This window comes from Cheilinus undulatus, linkage group 4 (genome assembly GCF_018320785.1).
Source record: "Cheilinus undulatus linkage group 4, ASM1832078v1, whole genome shotgun sequence".
Taxonomy (NCBI): Eukaryota; Metazoa; Chordata; class Actinopteri; order Labriformes; family Labridae; genus Cheilinus; species Cheilinus undulatus.
The window spans coordinates 357,304-380,943 of record NC_054868.1 but is presented as its reverse complement, the minus strand read 5'-3'; the positions used below and the strand labels follow the sequence as shown (position 1 = coordinate 380,943).

The 23,640-nt window shown below is 35.6% G+C and overlaps 1 protein-coding gene across 2 annotated transcripts in view; it reads left to right on the top strand.

Annotated features, from left to right (window-relative positions):
* The window catches only part of ero1b (endoplasmic reticulum oxidoreductase 1 beta), a 38,603-nt gene extending 21,687 nt beyond the window's left edge, over positions 1-16,916 (top strand). For both annotated transcript variants that reach the window (XM_041784776.1, XM_041784777.1), the window contains 10 exons: positions 401-521; positions 911-957; positions 12,023-12,034; positions 12,116-12,142; positions 12,252-12,344; positions 13,768-14,014; positions 14,091-14,160; positions 14,596-14,682; positions 14,795-14,928; positions 15,014-16,916. In XM_041784776.1, coding sequence (XP_041640710.1) covers positions 401-521; positions 911-957; positions 12,023-12,034; positions 12,116-12,142; positions 12,252-12,344; positions 13,768-14,014; positions 14,091-14,160; positions 14,596-14,682; positions 14,795-14,928; positions 15,014-15,074 — 899 coding nt within the window. In that variant the 3' untranslated portion in view covers positions 15,075-16,916. The remainder of the gene's footprint in view (positions 1-400; positions 522-910; positions 958-12,022; positions 12,035-12,115; positions 12,143-12,251; positions 12,345-13,767; positions 14,015-14,090; positions 14,161-14,595; positions 14,683-14,794; positions 14,929-15,013) is intronic.
* Positions 16,917-23,640: the final 6,724 nt, after the last annotated feature.

The window sequence follows — 23,640 nt, the reverse complement described above, 5'->3', positions numbered from 1 at the left end:
GAGATGTGGTTTTAACATGGTCCAGGTCTGAGATCCGGTTTTAAAGTGGTCCAGGTCTGAGATGTGGTTTTAACATGGTCCAGGTCTGAGATCCGGTTTTAAAGTGGTCCAGGTCTGAGATGTGGTTTTAACATGGTCCAGGTCTGAGATCTGGTTTTAAAGTGGTCCAGGTCGGAGTTAAGGATACTGAGCTGCTTTCTGTGCTGGTCCAAAGAGGGCCGGGCTGCAGGCTGGTCCAGATCCCAGAGAGCCTGTGAACATGGCAGCACATTCCTGACCGTTATCAGAGTGAGGCTGATAGTCCTGACCTGGTCTGAACCCTGACGGGGGGGGGGTAGTGTAGTCTAGGTAGCGCCACCCTGAGGATGTGGATCTCTGAGCCTGTGTTTGTCTGTGTTAGATGAAACCTCTCCAGATGCCGAGTACGTGGATCTGCTGCTGAACCCGGAGCGCTACACCGGGTACAAGGGTCCTTCGGCCTGGAGGGTCTGGAACAGCATCTACGAGGAGAACTGCTTCAAGTGAGGCTTTAGTGGATCAGTGCGCCACCTCTGTCTCTGATATCCTCTTATTACTGACAGGGAGAGCTCTGGTCCTTTATTCCAGCTCTAGTCCTGGTCTAGGTTCATCTTAGAGACTTGTTTTTCTGTTTTTCTTACTGTATATGAACGTCTGTGCTTGTAGTTCTGGGAAGCTTTCATTATGAAATGCAATAAATCAGTGCAGTCTGTTTTGGTCCATCAGGGCTTCTGTAGTTAGAAAAATCCAGTTTAGATGTTCATAAAGGGTTAAAGTAGAGACGTGTTTTTATTTTTGGGCCCAGCTAAACCAGTTAAACACAGTTTAATGGTTAATCCTGCTGCCCGATGCTAGATGTGAGTCACTACTAAAAGTGTTTGTTTGTGCACAGGCCCAGATCCGTGTACCGACCTCTGAACCCTCTAGCTCCCAGCAGAGGTGAGTCCCACAGAAACCAACAACCATTCAGTCTTCAGTGTCGACACAGTCAGAGTTCTCTTACTGGAACTTTTCTGCTCAGAATGTGATTTTGTTCTAACAGTCATCACATTTCAGTGTTTCAGATCATCAGACTGATTATAACACTAGCTAAAGATAACCTGAGTTCATAAAGTCAGAGTTTAGAGCAGTGATACTCAACATGTGGCTCTTTTATGTCTTCATTTTAAATATTCCCCCACAAAACCTTTAAAAGGGGAAACTTCTTAGCCCTTTTCACCATTTTTTGCCACTTTTTGCCCATTTAAGCATCCTTTTGCCATTAAGTACCAATAGTTTCCTATTTTTTTGTCCATTTTTGCCACTTCTCTAAGCCATTTTTATCCCATATTTTCCCCTTTTCACCATATTTTGCCCATTTAAACATCTTTTTGCCATTAAATACCACTTGTTTCCTGTTTTTTTCCCATTTTAGTGAATTTTCACTCATTTTTGCCCTGTTTTTGCCACTTTAGGACCATTTTTTGCCACCTGTAACTCTATTTTTGTAACTTCTCACCCATTTTTTGCAACTTTCTGACTCCATTTCCACCTTTTCTCCCCATTTTTGCCCCTTTTTGACCATTTTTTTCATTTTTAACTTATGTTTATTGCTACTTCCAGCTGTTTTTGCCACTCTTCACCTCTTAGATTGTGGCTCTTGCAAAGGTATTTTTCAACAGTTTGGCTCTCTGGTTGAGTAGCACTGATTTAAAAGATGATTTCATGTATTCAGGGTCCAGACCTACCTGGTCCTCTGTGAAACAGTCATTCCCCCCTTCTTAAAACATGAGTTAACTCTGATTAACTCTGGTTAACTACACTTTTAAAAGATGAGTTCAGTCTGACTATCCACACCCAGACCCGATCCCTGCCAGACCTGATGGATCCAGAATCCCTTAACTAGCACCGGTCTGACAGTGAAGTAAAAGATCTCCAACACATCTTGGAACCATCTAGAGAACAGATGAGGAACAAAGTCTCTGACATCTATCAGTCTGAAAGGGTTACAGAGACATTTCCAAGGCTTATGGACTCTGAGAGCCATTACCCACAAATGGAGAAAACTGTGAACAATGGTGGACCTTCCCAGGAGAGGCCGGCCTACCAACATGACTCCAAGAGAACATGGACGACTCATCCAGGAGGTCCCAGAAGAACCCAGAACCACATCTAAAGACCTGTAGGCCTCACTGACTCAGCTAAGGTCAGAGTTCATGACTCAACAATCAGAAAGAGACTGGGCAACAACGGCATCATGGGAGAGTTCCAAGACCAGAACCACGGCTGAGCAACAAGAACACAAAGGCTCGTCTCACATTTGACTGAAAACATCCTGATGATCCCAAAGACTTCTGGGAAATATTCTGAGGACTGACCCTAACCCTAACCCTCGCTCCTCTACAGTTCCACCCACTTTACCGAAGGTTACCATCAATGACCGACTAGGAACAGGACCATGATCCCAAACACACCAGCAAGTCCACCTCTGAATGGACTAAAGACCACATGAAGGTCCTGGAGTGGTCTAGTCAGAGTCTGGACTTAGATCTGACTGAGATGCTGTGGCCTTAAACAGGCGTTCATGCTGAACAACCCTCCAATGAGGCTGAAATCCAGCTATTCTGAAGAGAAGAATGGGACAACATTCCTCCACAGAGATGTAAAGACTCACTGACAGGTATTAGGGTTAAGAGAAAGACTGTTTCACAGAGGACCAGGTAGGTCTGGATGGATTTATCATCATTTAAACTCTGACTTTATTTACTCGTCTCTGCCTGATGTTAACGTTAGTCTGATGACCTGAAACCCTTCAGGGACAAACACGCAAAAAAAAAAAAAAAATCAGGAAGGAGGCAAATACTTTATTCAGAGCTGTAGGGCTGATATCTGTGACGGCATGTTGGTCAGTCCAAAGAACTCTCCTAAAGTTACAAAGGAGCCAGAAATTCATGAGAAAAGTAGAATTTAAGATAATAAAAACACAAATTCATGAGATAAAGTAGAGTTTTAGATAATAAAACCACAAATTCATGAGATAAAGTAGAGTTTTAGAGAATAAAAACACAAATTCATGAGATAAAGTAGAGTTTTAGATAATAAAAACACAAATTCATGAGATAAAGTAGAGTTTTAGAGAATAAAAACACAAATTCATGAGATAAAGTAGAATTTAAGATAATAAAACCACAAATTCATGAGATAAAGTAGAATTTAAGATAATAAAACCACAAATTCATGAGATAAAGTAGAATTTAAGATAATAAAACCACAAATTCATGAGATAAAGTAGAATTTAAGATAATAAAACCACAAATTCATGAGATAAAGTAGAATTTAAGATAATAAAACCACAAATTCATGAGATAAAGTAGAGTTTTAGATAATAAAACCACAAATTCATGAGATAAAGTAGAGTTTTAGATAATAAAAACACAAATTCATGAGATAAAGTAGAATTTAAGATAATAAAAACACAAATTCATGAGATAAAGTAGAATTTAAGATAATAAAACCACAAATTCATGAGATAAAGTAGAATTTAAGATAATAAAACCATAAATTCATGAGATAAAGTAGAATTTAGAGAATAAATAAAACCACAAATTCATGAGATAAAGTAGAATTTAAGATAATAAAACCACAAATTCATGAGATAAAGTAGAGTTTTAAGATAATAAAACACAAATTCATGAGATAAAGTAGAATTTAAGATAATAAAACCACAAATTCATGAGATAAAGTAGAGTTTTAAGATAATAAAACACAAATTCATGAGATAAAGTAGATATTTAGATAATAAAAACACAAATTCATGAGATAAAGTAGAGTTTTAGATAATAAAACCACAAATTCATGAGATAAAGTAGAGTTTTAGATAATAAAACCACAAATTCATGAGATAAAGTAGAATTTAAGATAATAAAAACACAAATTCATGAGAAAAGTAGAATTTAAGATAATAAAACCACAAATTCATGAGATAAAGTAGAGTTTTAGATAATAAAAACACAAATTCATGAGATAAAGTAGAATTTAAGATAATAAAACCACAAATTCATGAGATAAAGTAGAATTTAAGATAATAAAAACACAAATTCATGAGAAAAGTAGAATTTAAGATAATAAAACCACAAATTCATGAGATAAAGTAGAATTTAAGATAATAAAACCATAAATTCATGAGATAAAGTAGAATTTAAGATAATAAAACCACAAATTCATGAGATAAAGTAGAATTTAAGATAATAAAAACACAAATTCATGAGAAAAGTAGAATTTAAGATAATAAAACCACAAATTCATGAGATAAAGTAGAGTTTTAGATAATAAAACCACAAATTCATGAGATAAAGTAGAATTTAAGATAATAAAAACACAAATTCATGAGATAAAGTAGAATTTAAGATAATAAAACCACAAATTCATGAGATAAAGTAGAATTTAAGATAATAAAAACACAAATTCATGAGATAAAGTAGAATTTAAGATAATAAAACCACAAATTCATGAGATAAAGTAGAGTTTTAGATAATAAAAACACAAATTCATGAGATAAAGTAGAGTTTTAGATAATAAAAACACAAATTCATGAGATAAAGTAGAATTTAAGATAATAAAAACACAAATTCATGAGATAAAGTAGAATTTAAGATAATAAAACCACAAATTCATGAGATAAAGTAGAATTTAAGATAATAAAAACACAAATTCATGAGATAAAGTAGAGTTTTAGATAATAAAAACACAAATTCATGAGAAAAGTAGAATTTAAGATAATAAAACCATAAATTCATGAGATAAAGTAGAATTTAAGATAATAAAAACACAAATTCATGAGATAAAGTAGAGTTTTAGATAATAAAAACACAAATTCATGAGATAAAGTAGAATTTAAGATAATAAAACCACAAATTCATGAGATAAAGTAGAATTTAAGATAATAAAAACACAAATTCATGAGATAAAGTAGAATTTAAGATAATAAAAACACAAATTCATGAGATAAAGTAGAGTTTTAGAGAATAAAACCACAAATTCATGAGATAAAGTAGAGTTTTAGATAATAAAAACACAAATTCATGAGATAAAGTAGAATTTAAGATAATAAAACCATAAATTCATGAGATAAAGTAGAATTTAAGATAATAAAACCACAAATTCATGAGATAAAGTAGAATTTAAGATAATAAAAACACAAATTCATGAGAAAAGTAGAATTTAAGATAATAAAACCACAAATTCATGAGATAAAGTAGAATTTAAGATAATAAAACCATAAATTCATGAGATAAAGTAGAATTTAAGATAATAAAAACACAAATTCATGAGATAAAGTAGAGTTTTAAGATAATAAAACCACAAATTCATTAGATAAATTATAATTTAATATAATAAAAACACAAATTCATGAGATAAAGTATATTTTTAGATAATAAAACCACAAATTCATGAGATAAAGTAGAATTTAAGATAATAAAACCACAAATTCATGAGATAAAGTAGAATTTAGATAATAAAACACAAATTCATGAGATAAAGTAGAGTTTTAGAGATAATAAAACACAAATTCATGAGATAAAGTAGATTTTTAGATAATAAAATCACAAATTCATGAGATAAAGTAGAATTTAAGATAATAAAACCACAAATTCATGAGATAAAGTAGAGTTTAAGATAATAAAACCACAAATTCATGAGAAAAGTAGAATTTAAGATAATAAAACCATAAATTCATGAGATAAAGTAGAATTTAAGATAATAAAACCATAAATTCATGAGATAAAGTAGAATTTAAGATAATAAAAACACAAATTCATGAGATAAAGTAGAGTTTTAGATAATAAAAACACAAATTCATGAGATAAAGTAGAATTTAAGATAATAAAACCATAAATTCATGAGATAAAGTAGAGTTTTAGAGAATAAAACCACAAATTCATGAGATAAAGTAGAATTTAAGATAATAAAACCATAAATTCATGAGATAAAGTAGAGTTTTAGATAATAAAAACACAAATTCATGAGATAAAGTAGAGTTTTAGATAATAAAAACACAAATTCATGAGATAAAGTAGAGTTTTAGATAATAAAAACACAAATTCATGAGATAAAGTAGAGTTTTAGAGAATAAAACCACAAATTCATGAGATAAAGTAGAATTTAAGATAATAAAACCACAAATTCATGAGATAAAGTAGAGTTTTAGAGAATAAAAACACAAATTCATGAGATAAAGTAGAATTTAAGATAATAAAACCACAAATTCATGAGATAAAGTAGAGTTTTAGATAATAAAAACACAAATTCATGAGATAAAGTAGAGTTTTAGATAATAAAACCACAAATTCATGAGATAAAGTAGAGTTTTAGATAATAAAAACACAAATTCATGAGATAAAGTAGAATTTAAGATAATAAAAACACAAATTCATGAGATAAAGTAGAATTTAAGATAATAAAACCATAAATTCATGAGATAAAGTAGAATTTAAGATAATAAAACCACAAATTCATGAGATAAAGTAGAGTTTTAGAGAATAAAACCACAAATTCATGAGATAAAGTAGAATTTAAGATAATAAAACCACAAATTCATGAGATAAAGTAGAGTTTTAGAGAATAAAACCACAAATTCATGAGATAAAGTAGAATTTAAGATAATAAAACCATAAATTCATGAGATAAAGTAGAGTTTTAGATAATAAAAACACAAATTCATGAGATAAAGTAGAGTTTTAGATAATAAAACCACAAATTCATGAGATAAAGTAGAGTTTTAGATAATAAAAACACAAATTCATGAGATAAAGTAGAGTTTTAGATAATAAAACCACAAATTCATGAGATAAAGTAGAGTTTTAGATAATAAAACCACAAATTCATGAGATAAAGTAGAGTTTTAGATAATAAAACCACAAATTCATGAGATAAAGTAGAATTTAAGATAATAAAACCACAAATTCATGAGATAAAGTAGAGTTTTAGATAATAAAACCACAAATTCATGAGATAAAGTAGAGTTTTAGATAATAAAACCACAAATTCATGAGATAAAGTAGAGTTTTAGATAATAAAAACACAAATTCATGAGATAAAGTAGAGTTTTAGATAATAAAAACACAAATTCATGAGATAAAGTAGAATTTAAGATAATAAAACCATAAATTCATGAGATAAAGTAGAATTTAAGATAATAAAACCACAAATTCATGAGATAAAGTAGAGTTTTAGAGAATAAAACCACAAATTCATGAGATAAAGTAGAATTTAAGATAATAAAACCACAAATTCATGAGATAAAGTAGAGTTTTAGAGAATAAAACCACAAATTCATGAGATAAAGTAGAGTTTTAGAGAATAAAAACACAAATTCATGAGATAAAGTAGAGTTTTAGAGAATAAAAACACAAATTCATGAGATAAAGTAGAATTTAAGATAATAAAACCATAAATTCATGAGATAAAGTAGAATTTAAGATAATAAAACCACAAATTCATGAGATAAAGTAGAATTTAAGATAATAAAACCACAAATTCATGAGATAAAGTAGAATTTAAGATAATAAAACCACAAATTCATGAGATAAAGTAGAGTTTTAGAGAATAAAACCACAAATTCATGAGATAAAGTAGAGTTTTAGAGAATAAAACCACAAATTCATGAGATAAAGTAGAATTTAAGATAATAAAAACACAAATTCATGAGATAAAGTAGAGTTTTAGAGAATAAAAACACAAATTCATGAGATAAAGTAGAATTTAAGATAATAAAACCACAAATTCATGAGATAAAGTAGAGTTTTAGAGAATAAAACCACAAATTCATGAGATAAAGTAGAATTTAAGATAATAAAACCATAAATTCATGAGATAAAGTAGAGTTTTAGATAATAAAAACACAAATTCATGAGATAAAGTAGAGTTTTAGATAATAAAACCACAAATTCATGAGATAAAGTAGAGTTTTAGATAATAAAAACACAAATTCATGAGATAAAGTAGAATTTAAGATAATAAAAACACAAATTCATGAGATAAAGTAGAGTTTTAGAGAATAAAAACACAAATTCATGAGATAAAGTAGAGTTTTAGATAATAAAAACACAAATTCATGAGATAAAGTAGAGTTTTAGATAATAAAAACACAAATTCATGAGATAAAGTAGAATTTAAGATAATAAAACCACAAATTCATGAGAAAAGTAGAATTTAAGATAATAAAAACACAAATTCATGAGATAAAGTAGAGTTTTAGATAATAAAAACACAAATTCATGAGATAAAGTAGAATTTAAGATAATAAAACCACAAATTCATGAGAAAAGTAGAATTTAAGATAATAAAACCACAAATTCATGAGAAAAGTAGAATTTAAGATAATAAAACCACAAATTCATGAGATAAAGTAGAGTTTTAGATAATAAAAACACAAATTCATGAGATAAAGTAGAATTTAAGATAATAAAACCACAAATTCATGAGATAAAGTAGAATTTAAGATAATAAAAACACAAATTCATGAGATAAAGTAGAGTTTTAGAGAATAAAAACACAAATTCATGAGATAAAGTAGAGTTTTAGATAATAAAAACACAAATTCATGAGATAAAGTAGAATTTAAGATAATAAAAACACAAATTCATGAGATAAAGTAGAGTTTTAGATAATAAAAACACAAATTCATGAGATAAAGTAGAGTTTTAGATAATAAAACCACAAATTCATGAGATAAAGTAGAGTTTTAGATAATAAAAACACAAATTCATGAGATAAAGTAGAATTTAAGATAATAAAAACACAAATTCATGAGATAAAGTAGAGTTTTAGATAATAAAAACACAAATTCATGAGATAAAGTAGAGTTTTAGATAATAAAAACACAAATTCATGAGATAAAGTAGAATTTAAGATAATAAAACCACAAATTCATGAGATAAAGTAGAATTTAAGATAATAAAAACACAAATTCATGAGATAAAGTAGAATTTAAGATAATAAAACCACAAATTCATGAGATAAAGTAGAATTTAAGATAATAAAAACACAAATTCATGAGATAAAGTAGAGTTTTAGATAATAAAAACACAAATTCATGAGATAAAGTAGAATTTAAGATAATAAAACCACAAATTCATGAGATAAAGTAGAATTTAAGATAATAAAACCACAAATTCATGAGATAAAGTAGAATTTAAGATAATAAAACCACAAATTCATGAGATAAAGTAGAGTTTTAGATAATAAAAACACAAATTCATGAGATAAAGTAGAATTTAAGATAATAAAACCACAAATTCATGAGATAAAGTAGAATTTAAGATAATAAAACCACAAATTCATGAGATAAAGTAGAGTTTTAGAGAATAAAAACACAAATTCATGAGATAAAGTAGAGTTTTAGATAATAAAAACACAAATTCATGAGATAAAGTAGAATTTAAGATAATAAAAACACAAATTCATGAGATAAAGTAGAGTTTTAGATAATAAAAACACAAATTCATGAGATAAAGTAGAGTTTTAGATAATAAAAACACAAATTCATGAGATAAAGTAGAGTTTTAGATAATAAAACCACAAATTCATGAGATAAAGTAGAGTTTTAGATAATAAAACCATAAATTCATGAGATAAAGTAGAGTTTTAGATAATAAAACCACAAATTCATGAGATAAAGTAGAGTTTTAGATAATAAAACCACAAATTCATGAGATAAAGTAGAGTTTTAGATAATAAAAACACAAATTCATGAGATAAAGTAGAATTTAAGATAATAAAAACACAAATTCATGAGATAAAGTAGAGTTTTAGATAATAAAATCACAAATTCATGAGATAAAGTAGAATTTAAGATAATAAAAACACAAATTCATGAGATAAAGTAGAGTTTTAGATAATAAAAACACAAATTCATGAGATAAAGTAGAGTTTTAGAGAATAAAAACACAAATTCATGAGATAAAGTAGAATTTAAGATAATAAAAACACAAATTCATGAGATAAAGTAGAGTTTTAGATAATAAAAACACAAATTCATGAGATAAAGTAGAATTTAAGATAATAAAAACACAAATTCATGAGATAAAGTAGAGTTTTAGATAATAAAAACACAAATTCATGAGATAAAGTAGAGTTTTAGAGAATAAAAACACAAATTCATGAGATAAAGTAGAATTTAAGATAATAAAAACACAAATTCATGAGATAAAGTAGAGTTTTAGATAATAAAAACACAAATTCATGAGATAAAGTAGAGTTTTAGATAATAAAAACACAAATTCATGAGATAAAGTAGAGTTTTAGAGAATAAAAACACAAATTCATGAGATAAAGTAGAGTTTTAGATAATAAAAACACAAATTCATGAGATAAAGTAGAGTTTTAGATAATAAAACCACAAATTCATGAGATAAAGTAGAGTTTTAGATAATAAAACCACAAATTCATGAGATAAAGTAGAGTTTTAGAGAATAAAAACACAAATTCATGAGATAAAGTAGAGTTTTAGAGAATAAAAACACAAATTCATGAGATAAAGTAGAATTTAAGATAATAAAACCACAAATTCATGAGATAAAGTAGAATTTAAGATAATAAAACCACAAATTCATGAGATAAAGTAGAGTTTTAGAGAATAAAAACACAAATTCATGAGATAAAGTAGAGTTTTAGATAATAAAAACACAAATTCATGAGATAAAGTAGAGTTTTAGAGAATAAAAACACAAATTCATGAGATAAAGTAGAGTTTTAGAGAATAAAAACACAAATTCATGAGATAAAGTAGAGTTTTAGAGAATAAAAACACAAATTCATGAGATAAAGTAGAGTTTTAGATAATAAAAACACAAATTCATGAGATAAAGTAGAGTTTTAGATAATAAAAACACAAATTCATGAGATAAAGTAGAGTTTTAGATAATAAAAACACAAATTCATGAGATAAAGTAGAGTTTTAGAGAATAAAAACACAAATTCATGAGATAAAGTAGAATTTAAGATAATAAAAACACAAATTCATGAGAAAAGTAGAATTTAAGATAATAAAACCACAAATTCATGAGATAAAGTAGAGTTTTAGATAATAAAATCACAAATTCATGAGATAAAGTAGAATTTAAGATAATAAAAACACAAATTCATGAGATAAAGTAGAATTTAAGATAATAAAACCACAAATTCATGAGATAAAGTAGAATTTAAGATAATAAAAACACAAATTCATGAGATAAAGTAGAGTTTTAGAGAATAAAAACACAAATTCATGAGATAAAGTAGAGTTTTAGAGAATAAAAACACAAATTCATGAGATAAAGTAGAGTTTTAGAGAATAAAAACACAAATTCATGAGATAAAGTAGAATTTAAGATAATAAAACCACAAATTCATGAGATAAAGTAGAGTTTTAGATAATAAAAACACAAATTCATGAGATAAAGTAGAGTTTTAGAGAATAAAAACACAAATTCATGAGATAAAGTAGAGTTTTAGATAATAAAAACACAAATTCATGAGATAAAGTAGAGTTTTAGAGAATAAAAACACAAATTCATGAGATAAAGTAGAGTTTTAGATAATAAAAACACAAATTCATGAGATAAAGTAGAGTTTTAGAGAATAAAAACACAAATTCATGAGATAAAGTAGAGTTTTAGATAATAAAAACACAAATTCATGAGATAAAGTAGAGTTTTAGATAATAAAAACACAAATTCATGAGATCTGACAGTCTAATATTGTCTAGGATAATGAAGTCTCACATATATTAGCTAGAGGAAGTCCACATGTCTGCTTGCTTTGTTTCGTACCTGCAGGTCATGTCTTCATTTCTGTTTGCAGAGAAATAAACTGACATGTAGGCTGATATTTGTGTGCAGTGCACTCTGGGTAGTGACACTACATTCTTCTTCCTGTGTATTTTGGAGCTCAGCAGTCTTCTTGGTGCTGTTGCTGGGGTGTGTTTGTGTGTGTTTGTGATAAATAAATCAGACCTAACAGATTTATTCTCTGCTTCTGTTCTCAGGAGATGACGACGGTGAGTAAACCCAGGTTTTTATGATCGTCTTTCTCTGCCGTGTGTTTTTACAAACAGCTGATCCAGTCTTTGTGGTTTCAGGAGAAGGTTTCTACAACTGGCTGGAAGGTGAGACTGTCCTCCACCATCATAAATAAGCTCTGCTCCACGGGGATGAGACGGTCCTCTGGATTGTTCTGGTAGCTCCAGGTTAATAACAGGTGAACTGTCTCTGCAGGTCTGTGCTTGGAGAAGAGGGTTTTCTACAGACTCATCTCCGGCCTCCACAGCAGCATCAACATCCATCTGTGTGCCGAGTATCTGCTGGACGGTACGAATCCCTCTGAGCCTGTGAAGCATGAGCCAGGCTGTTGGTCTGGTGTTTATCTCCAGAAGTCCTGAATGAATAATCTGTTTTTATCCACTAACGTGCCAGGCCATAGTTTCCTGACTGTTCTGGTGTTATTTACACAGAAAAGAATGTTAGCTGTAGCTGTATTAGATGCTATTCTAGTGGATTACACTGCAAACATTACTGAAGGCTGCAGCAGTCAATTCAGAATCCTTACTGCGGTCATTGAGGCCCAAAAATGTGTTTATAAAGGTTTGAAATGCCAAAAGAAAGAATTTACATTTAAACTAGAAGTTCTGACAGTAAAGTAAAATAAACGCAGAGGCGATGAACTTCCTCTGTCTACTACAGCCTGAAACCAGCTTCACTAACAAACCCTTAGTGATATCTTCTTCTTGTTTCTGGCGTTCAGCAGTTTATTTTAAGCCTGTAAACCAGGGATGTCAAACTTAAGGCCTAAATCTGAGCTCTGCAGATTTCCTCTGGGATAAAAACATGAACTTAACCTTGATGATATCAAATATCCTTAAGTAATGAAAAATTTAAATTAAAAAAAATATATACATATATATATATATATATATAAAAGGTAAAAATAATTAGATAAAAGGAAATGTGGGAAATTCATTTGTGTAATTTTATATTTTCAATTTTGCATAGCACAATTATGCCTTATAGCTATTATTTGGACTTTTATGTTTTCACCTTTTACAGTTATTATTTTTACTTTTTATACCATATTTTGCCATTTTACATTTATGATTTTGACTTTTATACCATATTTGACCTTTAAAATTTATTATTTTTACTTTTTATACCATATTTTGATCTTAAACATTTATTATTTTGACTTTTAGCTAATATTTAGGCTTTTTCAATCGATTATTTAGATTTTTTTTTAATCTCATATTTATTTTTTTCTAATATTTTGGCATATTCTATTTATAATTGACTGTTAATTGACTCATATTTTGACCTTTTAGGTTCACAATTTTAAATTTAAGTCATATTTTGGCCTTAAAAACATGATTGTGGCTTTCTATTTTTATATATTAGCCTTTTAAAAGCATTATTTTAACTTCTAATTTTGTGTTTTGACCTTTTGCACGTATAAGATTGACTTTTAATCTCAGATTTTGATCCTTTTAACTTATCATTTTGACTTTTTAAATCTTAAAATCATTTACCATCAGTGCTGGTTTTTCCCCATCGTTTATTACTGGTGAAAATGAGGTTAACAGTTTGGTTAAACATGGCCCCTGTTAGGTCCTCAGGTCAGACCTTGATCCAGAATCTGGCCCCCTCTGTGACTGAGTTTGACACCCCTGCTCTGAACCGAGCCGGTGGATGCTGTATCCTGTAGTAACCCTCACACGTTGGCGTTTTTGGCGTTTTTCCTCAGAGGGCTGGGGCCGCTCGGTCTGGGGTCCAAACGTTCAGGAGTTCCGGCAGCGCTTCGACACGGCGGAGACGAAAGGTGAGGGCACGCGGCGGCTAAAGAACCTCTACTTCCTGTACCTGATCGAGCTGCGAGCGCTCTACAAGGTCGCTCCGTACTTCGAACGAGCCATCGTCAACCTGTACACGGGAAACTCTGAGGAGGACGGCGCCACCAAGGAGCTGCTGCTGCAGATCTTCAACGAGATCAAGTACGCTGGTTTTACTCCGCATTCATAAATACTTACACACGCAGGTTTCAGTGTATGACTACTTCCTGTCTTCCAGAACGTTCCCCATGCACTTTGATGAGAAGTCCATGTTTGCTGGACACAAGATGGAGGCCAAAACGTTAAAGGTGAGCCCAGAAGTCTCAGACAGGATCTCAGCATCCAGCACGGAGGAAGAAAAGCCACTTCCTGTTCATGGCGTAGCCTGTTTTTAGCTTTCTCTGTCTTATTCCTTTTTGTCGTCTTCGTTTTCTTCTTCTTTGATTTGTTCTTCGTCCTCCTCTTCACCATCTTCTAGGTCGTCGTCTTCTTCATGGGTGTCTGTGTTTTTGTCTTTCTTTCTCCCTTTCTTTGTTTTCTTATTTTCTTTCTGGTGGTCTTCTTCGTGTTCATGTTCTTCATTGTCCTTGTCTTTCGTCTTCTTCGTTTCTGTCATCTTCATCTTCCTCCTCACTCAGGAAGTCTGACTTCTTTTCTCCTGAATCCTGTTTAATCAGCTCGATGAAAGTTTAATTTTGGAGGTTTTTGTGATGAAGAGGAGTCGTTCCTTCTGTGTTTTCCAGGAGGAGTTCCGTCTCCATTTTAAAAACATCTCCAGGATCATGGACTGTGTCGGCTGTAGTAAATGTCGTCTGTGGGGAAAGCTGCAGGTGAGAGACCAATCAGACACTTAGAATTAGATCCTATGATAATTATAATTCTGACATTCGTGTGTCTGTGGCGAACAGACGTCTAACGCTCTCCCGTGTTCCCCGTGTGCAGACTCAGGGTCTGGGTACGGCCTTGAAGATCCTCTTCTCTGAGAAAGAGATCCAGAACCTTCCAGAGCACAGCCCCTCCAAAGGTTTCCAGCTGACTCGCCAGGAGATCGTGGCCTTACTGAACGGCTTCGGCAGGTACGCGTGGCGTGGACGTCACCTGGTTTCTGAAAGACCTTCCATAGTCACTGATGATGCTGATGATCCCTCTTCTCTCTGTCAGATTGTCCACCAGCATACATCAGCTGCACAACTTCCGCCTGCTGCTGAAGGAGAATAGGTAACACGAGGCGATGCCACACCTGGCCAGTAGGCGGAGCCTGCCCACAGAGAACTGCAGCGGAGTAATCCTGAAGGGCTTTTCCATGGACACAAGGATCAGAATGAACCCCAAAATACTCAAAACTCTCTCTAGTCCCCATAATCCCCTCTGCCCAGGTCAGACCAAAGATTCACGACGCTACACGACCATCTTAGAGCGCCACCGCTCAGAGCTGATTGGCTCACAGCGATGCCAGGGATCCCAGCTGGCTTTAGCGTGTTAGGCGTCTCAGAGCCCAGAGACTAAAAAACTGAAAACAAAAACATTTTACTGTTTTCTAAAAAGAAATGGAAAAAAAGAAAAAGTTTTATTTTCATGTTTTTGTTTTTTTGTTCCAGTCAGGAAAGAAAGATCACAGAGCAGAACGCTGGTGATGTAACATCCTTTCTTCACAACCTCTCCAGTGGTCAAACAGAGAGGAGAAAAAGAATGTTACACCACCGTGTTCTGTTTTTTTCATGTTATGATCAGAAAATAAAACATAAAGATTTTCATTTTTGATTCCACTGTAAAACTGTTTGTTTTTTTTCTTTGTTTCTGGGTTTTGGATTCCTGGTTTCCATGAATCCGTTGGCTGTGAGCTTCACAATCTCTGGTCTGATTTGGGCTTTAGATCTTCAGCGTTCCTTCTCCTCCTCCCACCTTCGTCAGAAAAGTCTCTGGAAGCTTCTCCTGGTGACCTGTGGTGACCTTTCGGTCGGCCATTGCTGGAGAAACCCAAAGGTGCTGGAACTGATTTCTGATCTCTGAGTTTGAGTTTGACTGGAAAAGTGGAGGAAGCGTCTCCGCTCTCTCCCTGCTGACATCACATCCTGTCTGATTCTCCTCTCTGGTGAACTTTGGCGGCTCCTCTGTGAGGATGCAGAGACTCCTGGCCTCTAAATCAGGACTCAGAGAGGACTGACACTGTTTGCTGCTGCCTAATTTCTTATTTTGTGTTTCCTCCTCGCTCTCGGCTTCTTTTTAGAGTTTTCTCGCTCGAAGCTTGAGGATCAGGACCAACCCGCTCGTGTTCGCCATCGTAGGCCTAATTTATGACCGCTCTTTAGTCGGGATGTGTGATTGAGTATGAATGAAGAGGCGTTTCAGTCCCACGGGTTCTAGATCATCTTTATTTTAACAGAGCTGAATCCTGTAAGAGTCTACCCTGTTCTAGTGAAACTCTTTAAAGACGGCCGCGGTTTAAGAAGAGGCTGCTGATGATTCTGAGGGGACTAAAGAAGGAGGAGTTTACGTTAATGAGAAGGGTGGACGTTATTGATCATGTTTGTGTGATCAGACGATGACGCCACAACAACTGAAGGGGAATTCTGATGTTTTAACCAGGGTCTACATGAGAGCCCTCTGCTCCTCACTTAAATTTAAATGAGAGCTGTTTTAATAGGACTGAGGCTTTAGGGTCTGCTGCACTCTTATATTTGATGTTTTAGCTTCTGCTCCTTTGTTGGTATTCTTCAGCAGAGTGTTTTATAACGACACTCTAACATCCGTCTGAACTGTTAGGATCAGTGATGCTTAGTCAGCGAGGGTTAGCCTGTCAGAGCCTTTATGTTTGTGTGTGAGGGAGTACAGGATCACGTTAGCAGCAACACACTGCAGAGAAATGCTGGAACCATGGCGTATGAAGCTTCATTTTAACAGGAGAGGCATTCTAGTGGGAGTCTTCACATACATGATAGGGCTGAGCAATTAATCAAAAATTGGATTACATCTCAGCCACAATTTGTGTTAAAATAGCAGTTTAAAACTTTTGTTTGCAGCAGAGATGTAATGCATGACATATGCAATCATTCAAGCACCATTTTTTCTTAGAATAGTCTACAAAAAAATCCTACCTTCATTTTTGTACTTTATTCTTGGCAATTTGGGCCAAAATCATCAGAATGAGATATTTTTAAAGAATTGTTCAGCCCTTGTTTAGGAGTAAAAGAAGGTTAAGGAATAATCAGGAATCAAATCGCAATATATTTGGGGGAGGGGGGGTCGCAATTAGAGACCTGTCAAAACATAGCTGTCTGCACAGTTGTCCTTCTGTCCTGAAAGTTTTCATGCTCTTAGACACAACATAAGCATGTTAGCAGGGCGAATTACACAGGAAGTAGATCAGAAACTTCTGTGTTTATACACAGGAAGTAGATCATAAACTCCTATGTTTATACACAGGAAGTAGATCAGAAACTTCTGTGTTTATACACAGGAAGTAGATCAGAAACTCCTGTGTTTATACACAGGAAGTAGATCATAAACTCCTATGTTTATACACAGGAAGTAGATCAGAAACTTCTGTGTTTATACACAGGAAGTAGATCATAAACTCCTATGTTTATACACAGGAAGTAGATCATAAACTCCTATGTTTACACACAGGAAGTAGATCATAAACTCCTATGTCTATACACAGGAAGAAGATCATAAACTCCTATGTTTATACACAGGAAGTAGATCAGAAACTTCTGTGTTTATACACAGGAAGTAGATCAGAAACTCCTGTGTTTATACACAGGAAGTAGATCATAAACTCCTATGTTTATACACAGGAAGTAGATCATAAACTCCTATGTTTATACACAGGAAGTAGATCAGAAACTTCTGTGTTTATACACAGGAAGTAGATCATAAACTCCTATGTTTATACACAGGAAGTAGATCAGAAACTTCTGTGTTTATACACAGGAAGTAGATCATAAACTCCTATGTTTATACACAGGAAGTAGATCAGAAACTCCTGTGTTTATACACAGGAAGTAGATCATAAACTCCTATGTTTATACACAGGAAGTAGATCAGAAACTCCTGTGTTTATACACAGGAAGTAGATCATAAACTCCTATGTTTATACACAGGAAGTAGATCAGAAACTTCTGTGTTTATACACAGGAAGTAGATCATAAACTCCTATGTTTATACACAGGAAGTAGATCAGAAACTCCTATGTTTACACACAGGAAGTAGATCAGAAACTTCTGTGTTTATACACAGGAAGTAGATCAGAAACTTCTGTGTTTATACACAGGAAATAGACCAGAAACTCCTATATTTATACACAGGAAGTAGATCAGAAACTCCTGTGTCTATACGCAGGAAGTAGATCAGAAACTCCTATGTTTATACACAGGAAGTAGATCAGAAACTTCTGTGTTTATACACAGGAAATAGACCAGAAACTCCTATATTTATACACAGGAAGTAGATCAGAAACTCCTGTGTCTATACGCAGGAAGTAGATCAGAAACTCCTATGTTTATATACAGGAAGTAGATCATAAACTCCTGTGTTTACACACAGGAAGTAGATCATAAACTCCTGTGTTTATACACAGGAAGTAGATCAGAAACTCCTATGTTTATACACAGGAAGTAGATCAGAAACTCCTGTGTCTATACGCAGGAAGTAGATCAGAAACTCCTATGTTTATATACAGGAAGTAGATCATAAACTCCTGTGTTTACACACAGGAAGTAGATCATAAACTCCTGTGTTTATACACAGGAAGTAGATCAGAAACTCCTATGTTTATACACAGGAAGTAGATCAGAAACTTCTGTGTTTATACACAGGAAGTAGATCAGAAACTCCTATGTTTATACACAGGAAGTAGATCATAAACTCCTGTGTTTACACACAGGACGTAGATCAGAAACTCCTGTGTTTATACGCAGGAAGTAGATCAGAAACTCCTTTGTTTATACACAGGAAGTAGATCAGAAACTCCTATGTTTATACACAGGAAGTAGATCAGAAACTCCTGTGTTTACACACAGGAAGTAGATCAGAAACTCCTGTGTTTATACGCAGGAAGTATGTGTTGATGGGAAACTTGTGTTTTATACCAGATTGGGTATGTCTGGTATGAGATGAAACACATGCTCCATCTCCTTCTTTAATGGATACTAAGTTTATACAAATATTCAAACACTGACTTTTAATAAACTTCATTCAAAAATCTAAAATGCAGCTGGTTTCATCTAATTCTCAGACAGATCTCCTCCAGAGAATGCTGAGGTTGTGACACTCGTAAAATTACACTGGCCAAAGTGGCTAGTTGAAGTCAATCTGGTACCTGCCACAGCTGAAATCCATCTGCATTTGGCTAGTTGGCCGGTGTAAATGTCAAGCCCTGGGCTGAACCATCACCTCCCATTGTTTGGATGGTCCAGGGTTCCTCTAGACCTCTAAGAGTCCCAGCATGCCTCAGATAAAGCAGACACCTTTAGTGGAAGGACTGTGGTGCATGAACGGTTCTGTTCCTCACATTCCAGCCTCTCCTATCTGCTGTTGGAGCCACTGTTAAACGTTTCCTTTCATATAGACACCAGAATTTCAAAGTAAAGCTCCCTGGTTCTAGAATCAGAATTCCCCTGAACTAACGCGACTCCGGCTGCAGATTTTCTTCCGTTTGAGCCGACGGTCGTGTTTGTGTGATCGGATGAATGTGTGTTTATTTGCTAGGTTTTCTTCAGCCATGTTGTCTTAAAGCTCGACTTTAGGTAGATTTATTTAAACATGAGAACAGAACAGAAGTTTGATCTCTTCTTATCTGTGATTCTTGAGTTCAGGCTGGTGGCGTCTGAATGTTCAGGACTGACTCCAGGAGGACGGTTAAAGAGAGCGCTGACGGATCAGTACGGTCTAGGAGGTTTACTTACAGACGTTCATCCATGTAAGGAGGAGACCAAAGACACAGAAATCTTCTTAGAGAGAGAGGAACCCTTAAAAAGAGGAAGTTTTATAGATTAAACTGATGAGAAGATTTGAACTGAACCTCCTCCTGGTGGTTTCAGGCCTTCGGGAGGAATAACGGGGCGGTGAAAGTCTGGTCAAGCAGACGGGCTTTGTAGAAATCTCAAGGCCCAATGACCTCTGACCTCCATGAGTTCATCCTCAAGTCTGAGTTGAGGTTAGATAATATTTTTATTCCAGCAGCTGTTTCGTCACTCTCACTGCCGGTCTGACCCCAGAGTGTGGGAGTAGCTGGTCTACTGCTGGTTTACTGGTGTTAATGTGGGATTTTTCTGTTTTTAATGGTTCTTCTATATCAGACAGACTGGACGAGGAAGACCAGCGACTCCCATGGAGAACGAGTACGGTCCACGATCAGAAAAAGCTTTTTTTAAAAACACTTGAAGCAAAATGCAGCGAAGAACAAGCAGAACACAGAGGCTGTTATAAATAAAATCTGATGTTTATGATATTTTGATGTTTCTAAAGCCTGAATAGACCTGCAAACATGGACTCATAAATCTGGTTTTCAGCAGTGAAACCATCGTTCTGACTCCAGACTCTTCAGGATTATTCAGACAGCTAAGAGGTCCCAACGAGCCTGGACCAGCCCTCAGCCATCAGGCTAAACAGGGAGACCATGTGGGCTAGCCTGCCCCCGTTCATTGGTGTGGCTGTGGCTGGAATCAGCAGGTAGATAGCCCCGATCAGAGAGCTACAGCAGGCTGGAGGGACGTAGATAGCCCCGATCAGAGAGCTACAGCAGGCTGGAGGGACGTAGATAGCCCCGATCAGAGAGCTACAGCAGGCTGGAGGGACGTAGGTTGCCCCGATCAGAGAGCTACAGCAGGCTGGAGGGACGTAGGTAGCCCCGATCAGAGAGCTACAGCAGGCTGGAGGGACGTAGGTAGCCCCGATCAGAGAGCTACAGCAGGCTAGAGGGACGTAGGTAGCCCCGATCACAGAGCTACAGCAGGCTGGAGGGACGTAGGTAGCCCCGGTCAGAGAGCTACAGCAGGTTGGAGGGACGTAGGTAGCCCCGATCAGAGAGCTACAGCAGGCTGGAGGGACGTAGATAGCCCCGATCAGAGAGCTACAGCAGGCTGGAGGGACGTAGGTAGCCCCGATCAGAGAGCTACAGCAGGCTGGAGGGACGTAGATAGCCCCGATCAGAGAGCTACAGCACGCTGGAGGGACGTAGATAGCCCCGATCAGAGAGCTACAGCAGGCTGGAGGGACGTAGATAGCCCCGATCAGAGAGCTACAGCACGCTGGAGGGACGTAGGTAGCCCCGATCAGAGAGCTACAGCAGGCTGGAGGGACGTAGATAGCCCCGATCAGAGAGCTACAGCACGCTGGAGGGACGTAGATAGCCCCGATCAGAGAGCTACAGCAGGCTGGAGGGACGTAGGTAGCCCCGATCAGAGAGCTACAGCAGGCTGGAGGGGGACGAGGTAGCCCGAACAGAGAGCTACAGCAGGCTGGAGGGACGTAGGTAGCCCCGATCAGAGAGCTACAGCAGGCTGGAGGGACGTAGGTAGCCCCGATCAGAGAGCTACAGCAGGCTGGAGGGACGTAGATAGCCCCGATCAGAGAGCTACAGCAGGCTGGAGGGACGTAGGTAGCCCCGATCAGAGAGCTACAGCAGGCTGGAGGGACGTAGATAGCCCCGATCAGAGAGCTACAGCAGGCTGGAGGGACGTAGGTAGCCCCGATCACAGAGCTACAGCAGGCTGGAGGGACGTAGATAGCCCCGATCAGAGAGCTACAGCAGGCTGGAGGGACGTAGGTAGCCCCGATCAGAGAGCTACAGCAGGCTGGAGGGACGTAGGTAGCCCCGATCAGAGAGCTACAGCAGGCTGGAGGGACGTAGGTAGCCCCGATCAGAGAGCTACAGCAGGCTAGAGGGACGTAGGTAGCCCCGATCACAGAGCTACAGCAGGCTGGAGGGACGTAGGTAGCCCCGGTCAGAGAGCTACAGCAGGTTGGAGGGACGTAGGTAGCCCCGGTCAGAAAGTAAGGGGAGCGATGGTTTAGCTGCTGTTAGAATCAGAGGAGAGTTCTGCTATCAGACTGGGAGTTCTGTCTCTCTAATGTGAGGTATTAATCCCTCCTGATTGGCCGGCATGTTTTTGGCTGCCAATGTTTGTTTAAATAAAGTTATTGGTATATAAAGTTGAAGAAACGGCGGCGGAGGACAGATGGTTGGATTCTGACCTGTTTAAATAAAGTTATTGGTATATAAAGGTGAAGAAACGGCGGCGGAGGACAGACGGTTGGATTCTGACCTGTTTAAATAAAGTTATTGGTATATAAAGGTGAAGAAACGGCGGCGGAGGACAGACGGTTGGATTCTGACCTGTTTAAATAAAGTTATTGGTATATAAAAGTGAAGAAACGGCGGCGGAGGACAGACGGTTGGATTCTGACCTGTTTAAATAAAGTTATTGGTATATAAAGGTGAAGAAACGGCGGCGGAGGACAGACGGTTGGATTCTGACCTGTTTGTTTTCCTCTACAGCTGAAGTTTGGTGTGGACCAAAGATTTGATTTTTCCGTTGCCTAGTTTGAGTTTTTTGTTTGATGTAGAGGGAGAGTTTAAGTTTGACTTTAGTGGTTTAATATTAAAACTGACCTGAGATTTTTGTGTTTTATTAAGACGTCTGTTCGAGCTTTGCTTTAAGAATTCCAGGACAAATATTTAAAAGAATCTCCTGAATAATTCTGTTATTGCAAATATAAAAACCTTCAGAATTTATGGCTCTTTACTTTGATATTTATGTGGAAAAGTCAAACATGAAGAAGTCAGAGAATCTGTTTTTAGGTTAAATTAGTTGATATTTTACTTTTTAGTCCACTTTATTTTAAAGCGGCCCGCCTGGCTGACAGGTCTACACCTCTGTGAGGCGTTCAGGGACCAGACAGTGGATGGACAGGAGGGTCCAGAAGAAGAAGGGCTGGGCTGGTCTCTGTGGTAGGGAGGACCAGACATCAGGCCCAGTTACCTCCAAAGTCTAACCTGTTCATCCTCCAGTCTCAGCGGACATTTCTACCAGAGATGAGCGCGACCATGAGCTTCATCTGTGGCCTTTAAAATCAGAGATTATCCCTGAGCAGGGAAAACGTTTATCCGACGTTAGAGAGGAATCCCTGAACGTGTTTTTGAGAAAAACAACATGAGGCTCGGTGACCTTGACTTCTGACCCTCAACCTCCAGAATGGATGTTCATCCTTGAGTCAAAGAGGATAATTGTGCAAAGTTTGGAGAAAAACTCTGAAAGCTAGCTGTTGGCCAGTGAGGGATGAACATGAGGCTCGTTGAACTTCCCTTCATACGATATCTTCTAAACAAACAACAGATGGACATCCATGACCCACAGCCACTCCATCTAAAATCTAAAGAACTCAGTTATTTAGGAGTGCACGTTTCTGCAAACATATCAGTAAAACCTCCGATTAGTCACTGAATCTCATGATGAACATGAGGCCCGATGACCTTCAACTTTGACCTAAAGCAGGGGTGTCAAACTCAGTCACAGAAGGGGCCTGATTTGGGATTTAGGTCTAACCTGAGGTCCTAACAGGGTCAACATTTAACCTTAAACTGTCAACCTCATTTTCACCAGAAATAAAATATGAAAAACAGCACTGGTGAACCATCATTTAGAAATTCAAAGAAGTTAAAATAAGAAGTTTAAAGGCTCAAATCTGAGATAAAAATTCCAACTTATTAGTTCAAAAGATCAGAACACGATATTCAAAATAGAAAAATGTTTTTAAAGAGCAAATATATGAGGAGCTTGTTGAAA